Source organism: Leuresthes tenuis, unplaced genomic scaffold, assembly GCF_036924035.1.
Source record: "Leuresthes tenuis unplaced genomic scaffold, fLeuTen1.0.hap1 SCAF_9, whole genome shotgun sequence".
Classification (NCBI taxonomy): Eukaryota; Metazoa; Chordata; class Actinopteri; order Atheriniformes; family Atherinopsidae; genus Leuresthes; species Leuresthes tenuis.
In genome coordinates, this window is record NW_027325363.1 from 3345232 (window position 1) to 3361543 (window position 16312).

At 42.5% G+C, this 16312-nt stretch overlaps 1 protein-coding gene across 1 annotated transcript in view; it reads left to right on the forward strand.

Annotated features, from left to right (window-relative positions):
- The first annotated feature begins 1035 nt into the window (after window positions 1–1035).
- The window catches only part of ryr1b (ryanodine receptor 1b (skeletal)), an 82405-nt gene continuing 67128 nt past the window's right edge, over window positions 1036–16312 (forward strand). Inside the window, exons 1-2 of the mRNA XM_072391909.1 lie at window positions 1036–1166; window positions 5348–5421. Coding sequence (XP_072248010.1) covers window positions 1145–1166; window positions 5348–5421 — 96 coding nt within the window. The 5' untranslated portion in view covers window positions 1036–1144. The remainder of the gene's footprint in view (window positions 1167–5347; window positions 5422–16312) is intronic.

Sequence of the window (16312 nt, forward strand, 5' to 3'; positions counted from 1 at the left end):
GTTTGTATGTAATGTATGGACACATACAGAATATATAACATAGATTTATACATACAAAATGGATGGATTTCATTATACAGGAGCAATATGATGGTTCCAATACAGAGGAGTAAACTATGTGCTGAAGCCTGAGTTATGAGTCTTTAGGAGTGCATTTACAGCATAATACAGCACCTAAATAATGACATATAGTTTTCAGAAGCATAAGACCTACTCAACAGGTGGAAAATAGAATAAAATAGACACAACAGTTGCACACAACACACAATAACTTCCATCCGTGCACCTTAGTGGTGCATTATGCAAATATCTTGCCTATAAATTCTATAATTCAATATTCCTAGCTTGACAGTGAAGCTTGGCTGGACACAGCTTTGATTTGATAGCTAAAGAAAGAGCAACACGCCGGTCCTCAGGACAGACTGAGCTGTGTGTTATCTGTGTTATCTGCACAGCTTTTCATTGTCTTCATGTCTTTTTTGCTTTTTTCTTCACTCTTTGGTCACTGCCGGACAGATCATTTCGCTTCATTTTGATAGACCATCAGACGCTGTGGCGGCGCTACTTGGTCACAATTTTTTAGCACCTTATTTGTCATGTTTTTATCGTGTTTTATAATCATTTTATCGCATTATTTTACCCAGTTGTATGATTTTATCCATATTGGTATCTGATAGTGTATTTATTTACCCTTTTTCTGACTGGAGGAATGATTGTTGTTAGATATTTGAATCTATCTCCACCTAACTCCTTTAGGTTAGGGCAGATAGAGCTTTATCCAATGACTCCCGCCAGTATCTCGCATCTAATCTTTCATAGGAGCTGTTCTTGAAATGCCAGTTGGTGTTAAACAGTTGCAAGGCAGGTGAATTAAGTCCCTTTTGGCTTTCCATACTTTTGCAGGCTGATTCGTGAGTTGGCAGAAACCCGGCCTCAGCAGGTTCCCTCTGAATCATTGGTACTCATACTCCCAGAATTCATGTTTGCACTGCCTCAGTGGCAGCGTGTCAGCCTCCTCTCCTCCGCTCCGTTTTACCCACCGGGCAGAGTTGAGTTTCAGGGAGCAGCAACGTCCTCGAATATCTATTCTGCCGCCAGCTGCAGCTGCAGCAGGAGATGGACGGGATGGAGAGCATGCTGAAGGATGCCAGATGGAGACTGGAGAGGTAAGGGTGTGTGTGATCACAGGGATTCTGTGAGTATGTGTGATGCGCTTCACCCCTTTCAGATCCCCTGTCTGGTGCAGATCTGCTGCCTGTTGTAACACAGAGCCACTGTAGTATGTCCAGAGAGGACTTTTGGTTGTGTCCTTCACGGCCTGCCGTGTTTATAACCTGTAAAATACTTCTATTGTGTTTAATCAGGTTTCTTTTCCGCATACAATGTGCTTTTCAGAGCTAAAGAGGAATACAGGTGCTGCAGGATTATCACTCAAGGAAAATAGTGAAAATGCAGAAAGATACTCAGATACACTGCAGAGAAAGAGATCCTTATGTTATCGAAGCTGTAACCAAAAATCTTTTGGTGTTTATGTTTGAACTACTGACGAGTGTGCATGTTCTCCCCGTGTGTGCGTGGGTTCTCTCCGGGTTCTCCAGCTTCCTCCCACTTATATGCATGTTAGGTTAACCGGTGACTCTAAACTGACCCTGGGACAGAGTATAATCATTTGTCTGTGTGGCCCTGTGATGGACTGGGGGATCTGTCCAGGGTCTCCCACCCAATGACAGCTGGGATAGGCTCCAGCCCCCCCCCCCTGCCATCCTGAGCTGGATCAGGCGGGAATAGAAAATGGATGGATGGATGAACTACTGACACAACAGCATCAGACAAATAATGGTTCACATAATTTTCTCCATGATGCAGAGATCTTGACCTCTTGGATTCATTCTCTGTAAATAAGACACATTAAGACGGTTTATCCCTTTAAAAACACCTTCCAGCCACAGAGGCAGCACAGTAAATGTCTCATGGGTTGCTGGCAGTGACATCGCTACAGTTTAGCGACTGGAAACACCACCACTCAGAGGAGATTAGCTACTTTAACACTGAAAGATGAAATTTTATGGGAAAATGTGCACAGAACCAATTAAAACCGTGACATAATGTCTGTGCTGTGTGTCATTCTGTTATTGACTGAACTGTAAGAAAGCAGAATCCCCTGCACTAAATGTGCCAGGTTGGCGGCAGAGCTTTGCTTTGATCCGATAGATCACTTAATCTTCAGGGAAGGTCAGGAATCATAGCATTTACAACCGCCTGGTGTGGCATGAAGAAGCAGACACATAAAAAAGCTTTACCACTTATATTCAACGGGATTTAAGTCCCATATTGAGAAACCAGAGCTAAATGTGGACTTGTTCCTGCTCCATATCACTGTGAGAATAATTTGTAAAATGATCTAAACTGCCAACATAAGCAATGGGAAGACAGAACTTAAAAGGTGAGATATTAGCAGTGGTTTAGTGCTACCTGGAGGAGTGGGTGTACTCTTCATGTCTGCCCTAGTTTTGTCATTTAAGCTGCATTTCCTGCAAAAGATAAACAGGTGTGACTACTACTAAAAACAGGCTCCTGCTGTTTTACGGCTTAAAGACAGCAAATAAGAATCATTATGTAATTAAGAGTCAACATTTGGCCTAATGTGTGAAGTCTGGCAAAAAAAAAACTGTCTACAGGGTCACAAATAATTTGGATGGTTTGCTTCATCTTTAAGTTTTGGTGCATTTGATTAAAACAAATCAAACAAACAAATGAGAACCTTCTGAACTGAGTGAAATGACCCAGGAGGCATCTAGATGGAGGCCACAGGAGCTTGTTGGAGTCTCTAAACTTAAGGTAATTAGCTTCAGTGCTTCCTATATTATCTTCTTTAGCATATAAAACAGCGGCACATCCGTTAGGAAAGGATAGGAAATGATTCCATCCCACAATTCCTTCCTTCCTAAAGTTTTTCTTAAAGTGTTGCAGACTTATTAACTGTGATTCATGCAGATAAATATGAGGAGAGGAGGGTGAGTTTGAGCAACCAGCAGCAATATATCACATTTCAGAGGCTTATCTTTCCTTTTTCTGAATTATCAGCCTTGATAATAAGACATGAAATATGTGAAACAATACAATGAGATTGCATTAGACGAAGTACCAGATGTGCATTTTCTGGAGTATCTTCGGTTTCAGTGTAGCAGCGCCACATCACAGCTTAAGTTTGGTCCGATTCTCACTGAATCTTGGTGAAGAATTCCTCCGACATTCTTTCCTTCAACTGTTTTCTCACGAGGTCAAATAAAAGGAAAACATCATAGAAGGTTATCCTTTCGACTCTTCGAGGATACCTGTTATTATTATTATTATTATTGTTGATTATTGACAAATTAATAATCATACGCAGTGAAATGAAGAAGTAAGTGAACGCTTTTCCACTTCTGAGGTTTTTCATATCAGTACATAATAAAAACATCATCTGGTCCTCATCAGGTCAAAAACTAAGGCAGATACATCTGTTACAGTGTGTCATTATTTGTTGAACAAAAACTGAGACAAAATGCAGAAGCAGTGTGTGAGAAACTAAGTGAACCCCTGATCCAGCAGCTTTCAGCAGCAGCTTCAGCAGCAGTGAGTGTAAAACTAAGTGAACCCCTGATCCAGCAGCTTGCAGCAGTGAGTGTAAAACTAAGTGAACCCCTGGTCCAGCAGCTTGCAGCAGCTTCAGCAGAAGTGAGTGTAAAACTAAGTGAACCCCTGATCCAGCAGCTTGCAGCTTCAGCAGCAGTGAGTGTAAAACTAAGTGAACCCCTGATCCAGCAGCTTTCAGCAGCAGTGAGTGTAAAACTAAGTGAACCCCCGATCCAGCAGTTTGCAGCAGCAGCTTTCAGCAGCAGTGATGGTTTCCTGTGGGACGTTATCAGTCTCTCTCATGGTTCTGGAGGAATCTCGGCCCTCTTGAGGTTTGCAGCATTGGTTTCTGCACAGCTCTCTTAAGGTCCCACCACAGCATTTCAGTCAGGCTGAGGTCTGGACTCTGACTGGACCGTTGCAACACCTTGATTCTTTTCTTTTTCACACATTCTGCTGTAGATCTGCTGCTGTGTTTGGGATCTTTGTCCTGTTGATGAGCCAGTTTCAGCCCAGCTTTAGCTGTGGGACAGATGGCCTCACATTTGACTCTAGAATACTTTGGTATCCAGAGGAGTTCATGGTGGACTCAATGACTGCAAGGTGCCCAGGTCCTGTGGCTGCAGAACCAGCCCAGATCATCAGCCCTCCACCACCGTGCTTGACAGCTGGTATGAGGTGTTTGTGCTGATATGCTGTGTTTGGTTTCCTCCAAACGTGCTGCTGTGCATTAGGACCAAACATCTCCACTTTGCTCTGGTCTGTCCAAAGGACATTGTTCCAGAAGTCTTGAGCTTTGTTCAGATGCAGCTTTGCAAACCTAAGCTGTGCTGCCATGTTCTTTTTAGAGAGAAGAGGCTTTCTCCTGCAGCCCTTCCAAACATGCCATCCTTGTTCAGTCTTTTTCTAACTGTGCTGTCATGACCTTTAACCTTTAACATGCTAACTGAGGCCTGTAGAGTCCACCGAGATTATCACCATTTATTGAAGCACTTGTTGATATGTTGCAGTCGCTGCAGGATTAAAAAGGGACATCACACATTGCATGTTTTACTATTATACTGCTGCTCAGGGTTCACGTTTTTCACATAATAATGTTTTACTTTGAGTTTTGATCAATTAAGACCTGATTCAGAGTCCAGGCTGTCATCTTCAAACGGGTTGAGACACCGACTCGCTTGATTTTGGGGGGGATCTCTTGACCAGAGCAGCCAACTTGATAATTTTGTGGAGTTAAGTTGCATCTTTGTGCAAGTGTGTGTGCATGTGTTCTCCCCAAAGGCGAGTCCTCACCCCTCTTTCCTTTTATAGCCTCAGAGTTGAGAAAGGAGGGGGGGGTGATGGCGAGGGGCAGCTTGTGTAGGAGTGGCCCACTTCTACAAACATGGCGGCACACGGTGGGATGGGAGTAAATGTGTAACAAGGTGCCTGCCCCTCCCTAACTCACCCTCCCTTCCTCCCTTTGCCTGCGGTCTGGGGATACAAGGCGAGAGGAGAGAGGAGCCGGGGAGAGCCTCCTGTCACTCTCTCTCACAACACGGTGAGAGCAGAGGACTCATGCTGTCCTCCAGCACACCCCCACACTAACACTGAGAGTGTGAGACACCGAGTGAGAGAGGAAGAGGGGTACAGCAGCGAGGAAGGAGAAGGAGGGAGGGACGTAGCAAAGGAGATAAAAAAAAATCCACATCCTGAAGCGAGAAAACTGAAGGATTTTCTTTTTTCTCCCGAGGAGCTGCGAATAACCCTCGGTGGAAGATGGCAGAAGGAGGAGAGGGAGAAGAGGAGATTCAGTTCCTGCGAACGGTGAGTACTTTCCAGTTTGGGAGGGTGAACCTGCACTGGCTGGTGGAGAGGAGTTAGGAAGGCTGAGGCTGGACAGTCAGATGAGGACTTAGAGAGGAAGAAATTCATTTCCACACCATGTGATTCAGCTGATAACCTAAAACTGATTCTTGATCCTCCAGCTTCTGCTTCATCTCTCCTTTTCTGCTGTCTCAGTTTATTCAGTTATTTTAACATTTTATTTTTAAGTTGCATGTGTTGTAGCTGTTTGCAGAGCCAAGCCCGACTTCTGTATATAGTTGACTATTTTTGCAGCGCCCTGACTGTGCTATGACCTGCTTATTAGCTGCTCTCCTTAAACTTCATAATGGATTTCTTTAATCTCCCGTGAGCTCAGAGATCTTTTGCCGTTGACCCACATTACTTGATCATATTTAGTTCTTGCTCATTGTTTCACTCGTTCTATTTAATCATTTCCAGAATGTTCCTGACTTAAGAATAGGTTTGTAATAGTGTATGTGAGCATATGTGAACCCAGATAGATAGACAGGGGCGGGTGCATCTGTTAGCATCGTTATCTATTTATATCTGAGGAAAGTAGAGCCTGTCGAGTAGGGTGAGAAGGCAGAGCAACAAGCTCCCAAGAAGCTGCAGGGGACAGCTGCCCAAAAGATGTATGTCTTTTTCCTTGGAGAAGCCAACAGTGTTGAGATATCCACTTCACAGTGTCAAATACAGAGGGGGAAACTCCGGCGAAATGACCGAAAACAGCTGAGCTCCTGAAGAGGGTTTCAGCAGCCGAAGAAGAGAACCAAGAGCCATGCAGTATCTGACAATTTAATTAGCTTTTTATTTACTTCTGTCCACATTCCATCAAAGAAACCTTCAGACAGTCACCACTGGGATGGAAAAAAGGTGGAAAACTCAAACTTCCAGCTGCTGCACAAGGCAATATTTGCATCCAGGGCAGTCTGAAAGACCTGAAACCAATATGCACAGAATATTTTCTATCCCAATATTACTTTTAAACCAGTATCACAATGTTGGCAGGGATACATTTTCCTGTTCTCTGAGTGAAGCAAACACACATGATATGATGGCAGAAAGGTGGTCGTGACGACGGTATTTTAATCACATGAAAACTCTCTTTTCAACTCTTTTTCAAGAACAGTTTCACAGATAGATTAAATAATGCAGGATTCAGTTGGATTAATTAAATGTAAACATGTAAGAACAATGCAGCCTACATAAGAGCAGCCCTGAAAACTTATAATAGACAGTGCAGTGACTCACTTCCCATCTAGTGGTGCAAAGTGACATTACAGTAAAATATGATCCATCTTCAAAGGTTTGCAGTTGTAAATCTCAGCTGCATAATGCAAAAGTGTCGGTTAAACAGTGTCAAAGGTATTCTGCTGGTTTCCTTTAAATCTTTAAGCATTTTCTACGATAACAGACTTGGAACTTTATCTGTTTTTCCTGAATAATAAGCTGTAAATCAAAGAAATATATCAGATTACAAACAGAGGAGCATAAACCGGGCTTTTTTAAATGGTTTTATCCTCAACAATCATATGCACGAATGTTACAGTAAATGAGACGAGTCGTTTTCTTAAAGGGACATTCCACTTTTTTAAGGTAGTTGGGGAACACAAGAAGAATGAATTAATGCCAACTGAAACAAGCCATACTGAAAACTTTCACTCCAGTTTGAGTAAACGTTATATATAGAGAATTTTACTCCAGATGGTGTTTTTACTATTAATATGTTCTCAACTTATCAGCTGCAGGTGGCAATTCTGCCAGTCTGATTCCCAAAATACCAACAATCCTCAAACACTTCCTGTCTGTTACATTTCTGCAAAAGTAATGCATTGAGTCCAGGTGTTTTTATTCCTTTAGCACAGTCTGTTGTTGTTTTTCAGTGACTTAACAGCATCTCTGTTCACATATTTCTGTAAAGGGGACATCAGCAGATGCCACTGTGAGATTCTGTTCAAGTGAAACTCTGCTTCATTGCTGCAGTGTTTACTTCACTGATATTTGATTTTAATTACATGTGAAATAATAGTTCAAGTACAAAAGGGCCCAGACAGAACGACTGCAGGGAAACTGTACAGATGGGCAGGGTTGGGGTTGGGTAGCTGTCTTATAATAACCACAAAACAACGCTGTCGCTTGTTTTAAAATCTTTCTTTTTTTGGTTTCTTCCCTAAAAGGATTGTTTGAATCCTTTGAATGCCTTCAGTGTGGTTGTCCTTCAGGTCAAGCGGTTCTGTTAGGATGGACCCATTAAACACCTGGACTTCAAAGGAAAAACAATTCAGCGCCGTGTGAATTATTAATGTCTCGTGTACTTCAAGGGGTTGATCTCTGCCACCACTGCTGAGGTGGCTTTGGATTCAGCAGCATGGACGCGGTGCTTGATATTGAAGCATCATCAGTCTGAAATAGGGGCCAGTGATATGAGGCATAGTGTGAGTCAGCTGTCCTGCTCTGCTGTAATTTTCCCCTGGATTATAACGGACTGAGAGCACAGAGGAGTTCTGAGATCACCTGAACCAGCTGGGTCTGCTGTAAACTTTGTACGAACCGGATCTGTGTCAGCCTGTGTGCCGCAGCTTAAAGGTTGTAGCATCTCATGTTTTTCTGTATCCATTCATTTAAATCTTGAAGCACATGTGAACAAAGTTTACTTTTAAAGTTAAAACGCTCAGTAGCCACATATTATTGTCAAAAATCCCCAGAGGCGGTTTGAGGGTCTTATTCTTCTCAGATTGACCTAAAAAAAATAAATCAAAACTTCTAAACTTCTTTTTTAACTCGAAAAAGGTTTTTTACTCTGACATACACCTCATGGGCAGAAACATGGGATTCAGCTAATACTGAATCAGTAAGTCAGTAATCACAATATGAAATATTACCATAAAACAAATGTGGCTGTAAATAAAATCCCAAAACAATTTGGATTAATTGATAAACTGACATTTTTGGTCAATGCTTTAACAAACAGATGAAAATAAACAGCTATTTATAAGAGTTCAAGACATTTTCATTCACTTATATTCCGAACATGTTGCTTTTATGTGGCTTTTTTAGCAATAAAAAATAAGACTTTGCCTCTCTCCGTGTGAAAGTAGCTGTAGTTTGTGGCTTTTTAGAGATAAAAAAGACTTTATGAGAAAGAAGTTGAAAGAAAGTCACGTCAGTCTCTTCATTTTTATCATTCTCCCCAGATATTTTATTGTTTTATGCCTGCTGGGAACCCTCCAGATAACACAAAAGACTGCGGGAGTTACAAAGCAAGATAATGCAGGGCTGCATTAATGGTTTTTCCTTCGGGGGGGGTTGTTTCATGGTAAAATGTTAAGGAAAGTGTGATGCATCAGTGGCATCTTCAACACATCTCCGCTAATTACAGAAAGCCACACACATCTACTCTGGTTTTATGGTGCTTTGGCCTGTGACTCAGTCACACTGAGTGATGGCAGTGGGGTTTGAATAGTGGTACAGTCTGCATTCACCTCTCAGCTTATCCATGCTGTACAGAAGCAGGTTGTTTAAAAGCTCTACTTAAACAAAGTGGATGCCCTCTGCTGAACTGCACATAGCGAATCTTCAGCCCCCACATGTACTGTCGAACTCTGGCTAAGCATGCAAAAGCCAGTCCTTCCAGTTCCCTTTGGCCTGCTGAAAAGTCTCACTTTGTGATAAAAATCTGCAGGTAACACAAACTTTATTCAACGTTTCTTCTGCCGAGGAGAAGCTGAAAGCTGTGTCACTGTTTCACGATGCCACATTTGCCAGGTAAATCCAAGCGGAGAGCAAGTTTAAAGGGACACTCGAGTTCCAGCCTATAACAGCAGTTTCTTTTTTTAGTGTGCCACTATAGGAGCACACGCTCTGCAGGGAGAAACCAGAGGAGTCGTGTCCTACTTGCCAGCATCCTTTGGGAAACGTGGTGTGTGTGCGTTTACGGCTGTGTGTCAAGAGAACAAAGACGCGGTGGATTGTTGTGACATCGGTTGAGTCATTCATGGTCGATACGGTTTCCTGTGAAGTGTTGTCAGAACTGAACGAGCAGAAACGTTTCCTTTGTCTCATCTGTGCTCACATCTGTTTAACCACCTTTGTTTGAAATGAGGGGATCTGATATTTGATGCTATGTAGGGGGTTTATAGTGTGTCTGTGTTCAAATCTGCTGCTACTGTTGGCTGATTTTTGCTATTTTCACTTTATGTAATGAGATATAAATGGCATCACAGATCCCTGGCTGTAAATATCGAGCTATTGTATGTTATGACGTGTTGTTTTTTCCATATGCAGCATGATTTTATGCCTATTTGGCTCTTTTCCTGTGAGATCTGGTAACTGCAGAAAGCTAAAGCAATGATATAAGAATACATAATCTGTTTTCGCCCCCTCAGTCTTTTCCACACACATACGGTGTTCTTCTGTGAGATTCAGCAGATGCATAGTTTGTAATGGACTGGGTTAAGGGACGCTGGGAGGGTGGGAGGCAAAGCAGCGCTTTAGAAGTGCTGAGCCTTGAGATGAACACGTCCAGATCGGGTCAGCAACACTTACACAGAAGCACAAACAAAGCTACTGCACCTGTTAGTCTGCCGGCTCTGTTCATAGCAGTTTACACAATAAACAGGTGGGCTGCTTTGCATTTTCTGTAGAGGTGTTGCAAAATGACACAACTGCTATTTAGTGTGTGTGTTCTTATATATATATATATATATATGTGTGTGTGTGTGTTTAAGGTGGTTTTCACTGTCACAGCCACAGAGATCTGGGGATCTTTCTGCTTAGCCCCTGTTTCTGTCCACATTCCCATTTAGTCTAACGATGGCAAAGTGAGGTGAGCTGCAGACATCAACCTTCACTGCCAGTCGGAATAATTAATTCATAACAGTGCTTTCCCTGGAACTGCTGCCGCCTGCCTGACTTACTGTCTTTTAAAGAACTGAGGCTGTTTAATCTTTGATGTCTGGTAGTTTGTAGCAGTTTAACTTGGAAAAAAAGAGACATCCAGTGAATGTAAGTGGCTGAAACACAATGCGTTCATGGAATTTAAAGGGGAACTCCGGTATTTTTAGACCTGGACCTTATTTCCGGCACAAAATACGTTCATCTACTCACCGAGAACAGTTTGGTGAAAGTCGGCGTCCTTCAGAAGATATTTAGATAACTGGAGATCCATATAACGGAGTGAACGGGGCTTAGAGGATGCAGCCTCTAAATAAGGCATTATCTGTCTTTATTTCACCAATACTTTAAGAAGAATGAATGAATGAACGTGTGCTATAGCTCTGTTAGCTCATAGCTGCTGTTATGTGGCTACTTGCAGCTATAGGAGAGCTAACGGAGGGATTTCTACACAGGCACTCTACTGGGACGACTCCAAAAAAGTCAGGACAGTAAAGCTTTTACCACTTTGTGCTGTTATAGCACTCGAAAGATGTTCGGACATTGAAGATACCAACTGATGAAGAGTTTCAGGTGTTATTTTGTCCCATTCTTTCTGCAAACATGTCTTAAGATGTTCAGCAGACATCCAAGTTCTCCATTCTCTGCTGGGGACAGGTCAGGACTGCAGGCAGCCGGTCCAGCACCCGTACTTCTTCTTCACGTCTTAACGTGTGCAGCAGTGCGGGGGGGGGTGGTTGTTTCTCTGCTGGGGACAGGTCAGGACTGCAGGCAGCCAGTCCAGCACCCTCTTCTTCCTCAGCCAGGCCTTTGGAATGTGGCAGAATGTGGTTTTCCATGGTCGGCTTGAACAATGCTGGGACGTCCCTGGAAAAGATGTGGCCTTGAAGGCAGCATATGTTGCTGTAAAATCTCAGTGAGCTTTTCTGCATTAATGCTGCCATCACAGAAGTGGAAATGAGCTTTGCCCCCTGATCCAACCCCATACCATCACAGAGCCTGGCTGCAGGGACTGGTTGCTGACAGCAGGCTGGATGCTGCTTTTGCTCTTTGCTCCATTTCTTCCAACAAAGATGTGGAATACTGATGGGTCTGACCACAGCACACGTTTCCACCGTGTGACGGTCCATCCCAGACGCCTCCGAGCCCAGAGAAGTGGACGAGGTTAACATCAGGCTTCTTTTCTGCTCTGTAGCTGTTTAAGGGGTCAGAAATCACAGGTGTCCAATGTTGGTTTGCCGCCTTGCCTTTTACTCACCGAAATTCCTCCAGATTCCTTTTGATATTCTGCAATGTGGAACATTTCTTTGAGGAACATCATTTTCAAACAGATTTTCTCACATATTTGATGGCAAACTTGAGATTCTCTGTTATTTTTGTAACGTATTGTATGCCTGAAGTAATAAAATGTAAGTTTATCAACAAATTCGATTTTGTTGAGCGAAATCTTCTGTTCATACTGTCCAAAATCATATAAAAGTCAAAATAAATCTAAGAATTAAGGCTTTTTTTTTATCAAGGCATCATTGAGTTTTCTTTCTTTTTATCCTTATTTTCCATGATGTCTAAACTTTTATAGATTTCAGGATTTAAATGCCTCCTCTTTGGATCATGCATATTCTATAATAAACCCACATTTCTTTTTTTTTGTGAATTACTGGATTCATTTTCAGTATTTTCTTCTCCAGAAGGCATCAGCTGGTTTTTCGTGTGAGCAAGAGTCTCCGTTGGCTCTTTCTTCGGCTGAGGCCTTAAAGTATCTGCTGGTCAGCAGAAGGAGGGAATGTGATAGTGACAGGTGCAGACAACTAAAATAGGAGCGGAGCGGAGGGGCGAAGGCCCCGAGCAGAGCGCTCGCGGTACAGTGACGGAAAACTCGCTAGAAAAGAGAACGGCAGCGAAATAATAAGAGTTCAGAGAGAGATATTGGATGAGAACAATATGCAGCGAAAACAGAGTATTGATAACGAAATGTTTTTGACTCGGCTGGCTTTTGTGGTCGTTTGAAAGTTTAATAAGAAACGATTCAGTGCAGCAAAACACCCAAAACGTTTATAGATGTATGACCGAAAGCAGAACACAGAAACTCTCACAAGGAGCGCAGTATGGATGTTTTTCTCTGATTCCAAATACATGTTGGTTCTGATGAATTTTTTATTTTCATGAATTAAATAACTGCTGCTTGGTTGTTTGATGTCTGATTGTCAATCTGCTGAGACTCATGAAGCTGGAGCCAGAACACTTTTGGATATTGGACGAAATCAAAATTTTTTACATTTTTAACACCTTTTAGTTTTTCAAGATACTTTGCAGGCATGTTGGACTATTTCCTCTGTAGATTGAGCCTGTCTGAATTAGTTCTGTCTTTTCATAGCTGCACATCAGGATATATCAGGGGCTGAGGGGGCCATATTATCTGCTGCAGTAGTCTTTGTTTTTATTATTGCACAAGAAGGCTCTTTATGAATCTGGCTGATTGGTAGAACTGTTTTTACTGACTGCAGGATGAGACAGTTTAAGTACTACCAGTCTCACATAATTGTGGAGACGATTGCTTGTTTTTTTGTGCGTTTCTAAGCATGAATGTGCTTTTAGTAGTCCATGTTGAGGTTTTAAAACCCAGATTGTTCGTCTGACAGCACTAGTTACCTGCAGCAGTGAGAGGGTTTGGCTATTCCAGAGTTCATACTGTAGGAGATCATTTCCAAAGCTTGGCATGTACTGCATGTAACCTAAGCTCAGGTCATTTCATTTCACATAAGATAGATGTCATAGAGACAAACGGAAGATTTCATTCTCCAAGCACGTAGCAAGCAGGACAGAAACAATGAGTGAGAGGGTGAAGCTACCATGAAGCCTCTCTGGCTGAACTCTGAGATGGAGAATGCTGATTTTGCACCTGCACGGTCTTTCCCAGATCTCAAAGGGAATCCCCGTCACGACTTTCCCCGCTGCCTTATTGAACCGTTCCTCTCCTCCACCCACATGCTTTGCAATGTGCTGCTCCTCACTCTTTTTCGTCTGCAGAAATATAATCAATGCCTTCGGGTGGCTTGCATCAGCAGAGCTTAATGAGAGCAGGAGGCAGAAATCTGGAGCATAAAAAAATGTTGAATTGATTTATTACGGCAGCTTTTTACGGAAACAGACATCCCATTTCAGTCTCAGAGTTTGGAAAGGCTGGAATTATAAACTGATATAAAACGGCAAACAGATGTTAAACAGACATGATATTGACTGAAAATAATAAATCACTTGGACACAAGTCCTCGTCCAGTTGAAGAGGCCACTAAAACTCTGTCAAGCTTCACGGGAAATATGTTATCATGAATCACCAGGGGGATTGTTCGTGTTGTAAAACCAGTTGACCTAATGAGATAGATATGACTTCAAATGCTGCTGCAACAAGATAAAGCTGCTGCAGATGTTTTTGTTGGCTGCACATGTTGTTTATGAGATAAGAAAATATTTGATTGAATAAATGATCACATGTGGTTTCAGAATTTATTTACAATGTTGTGTAAAAGTCTTGAGCCACCCCTAATTTCTCAATATAATGCAAGTAAAACAGGAAGTAAGTGCAGAACTTTATTAAAACAAATACAAACATAACTAGTTTGCAATATTCTAAGGAGATGAAAGTGAATATCTGCTCTGAGCTCCTTTATTCTCCAACACAGCCTGAACCCTCTGAGACGAGCTTTCTGTCATTTCTTTAAGGAGTCTTCAGGAATAGTTCTCCAGGCTTCTTGAAGGACATCCCAAAGCTCTTCTTTGGATGTGGGCTGCCTTTTGTTCCGTTCTCTGTCAGATGATCCCACACTGCTTCAATAATGTTGAGGTCCGGGCTCTGGGGAGGATTCATCCCTCCATAAGACCTGTTGCCACTGATTTTCAGTCCACTTCTTGTGTCATTTGGCACAGCTCAGCCTTTTCTCCCTGTTTCCCTTCCTTAAGAACGGCTTCTTGACAGCCACCCTTCCATGGAGACCATTTCTGATGAGGCTTGGGCCAACAGTAGATGGATCAGCTGAAGGTCCAGATGCATCTCTCAGGTCCTGTCAGGTCTTTGCTGGATTTTTTCCTCTTTCTTAAGGACATCACTTTCAGATCCTGTTAATCTGCTGTAGATCGTTTTTTAGGCCTGACACTGTCCTCCACTTTGAGGAGGCTGAGATATGCCTCGTTTTTTGGGTCAATATACCATTTAAAATTGGTTATTTGCTAAGTTGTCTATTGTTCATTGATTCATCCCTCCATAAGACCTGCTGCCACTGATTTTCAGTCCACTTCTCTATTGTCTGTTATGTGTAAACACAACTTTTATTGAGTGAAATATTTGCCCCTTTTTTAAATTTTGACACAGAGCGAACAGGTGAGTGATGGGGTGGTGGAGGGGCTGAAAGGCGGCAGCAGCAAGCGGGACGTAGAGAGCTTTGCAGCCGTAAAAGACTGCTCAGATTGGAGGGGTGCGTTTGATAAGTGACACGGGAGAGCAGAGCAGCTCGAGTTGCCTGCCTAAACTAGCTTACATGCTCTCTCCCTTTCATCCCTTGAGTTAGGACGCCTTCTTAATGCTTGAATGATTCATAGGTCAGAGTTAAATGGTTTAACAAACACTGGACCAGAAATGTCAAAAAACCCTCAAAAAGCTGGAGATCTATTGATCAAGGCCACATTAAAATGCTGCAAGAAAGTCTGGAAGCTTAGAAAGATGCAAAGAAATGACAGGCGAGAATAAGCTCACAGCAGTATGTCCCGTAAACAGACTCTGAACCAGAGCTGATAACTTTAGACAATATGCTTTCCCACAATGAGAAACGAACCAGCAGCAGCTGAATGCTGGTGCTTCCAGCATAATTCCAGCTGAGACAGAGTAAAGATGTTCCTTACAGCAGTCTGCACAGTGCACATGTATGTTGTAGAATTACACCCACAGCTCTATCTCTTAGTTTAGAAGATCATTTAAGGTTTGGGGGTAGCTGATATCTCTCATTATCCTGCTTCTGTTCGCTTCCTGTTTGGTTTGGGCTCTGTGCCTGTCAGGGAAACCCTGGCTGCAGCCCCTGGAGATTGCACAAAGGTGTTTGCTTTCATAGGCTAACTTTGTCTCGGGTTGTAAATCTCTAACACTTTGCATACCTCTATTTACAGACACAAGTGTGTTTGCCTGTTGACTGTTATCCACTTAACATCCGATTGTCTCTTCCTCTCCCTTTAACCCTGACTGCTGCATAGCCCAGATCCTTCAGATGCCAAATCCAATCATGGTGTGGCTGTAAATCTACACCCAGCATGTGTCAGATGTGCTTCATATACACATCTTTACACAGCACGAGTTCAGTGTGCCGTGGAGTCACCTTCCACTTGTCCTGGTTTCATCACATACAGTCGTGTGAGATTAACAAATAATCAGGAGTTGTGGTTGGTTTACTCTGAACCGTCAGGTGCACATGCCTCAGATCCCACAAGCTGCCTCTAATTATATAATTGTGAGTTAAGCCTTAAAGTCTGTGTCAGCTTTTCACATGATCAGACTGGAAGTGATTCACACAGTCTGGCATCTCAGAAGGACACAGCTCTGTGAGTGTGAATATAACTCCTGACGTTCGGAGTGGAATAACTGGTTTAACCTCATGGCAGCAAAGTGCTGACAGATGCTGGATGAGAGTTATGTGTTTGTCCACTCCACTGGCCGGTCTCACACCAATTTTCTGACAGATCTGTTTTGTACTTGGTATCATTCTGTTAAATCAATGAAATTCGAACACCAGATGTGTTTGTTTTTTGGTATAAATCTGTCTTTCTTACCTCTGTAAGACACCTTCTTCAGCTCCTTTGGAGTCCTTATCACCAAAGTCAGATATTATTTGTACTTCTGCTTAGGACTGTCCCAATGTCAGATTTTCTCTCCTTGATTGTTGTGGCCAAAAGCCTTCAGGCTAATGTCGTTAAGAGAGAAAGCTATTTCACCGTT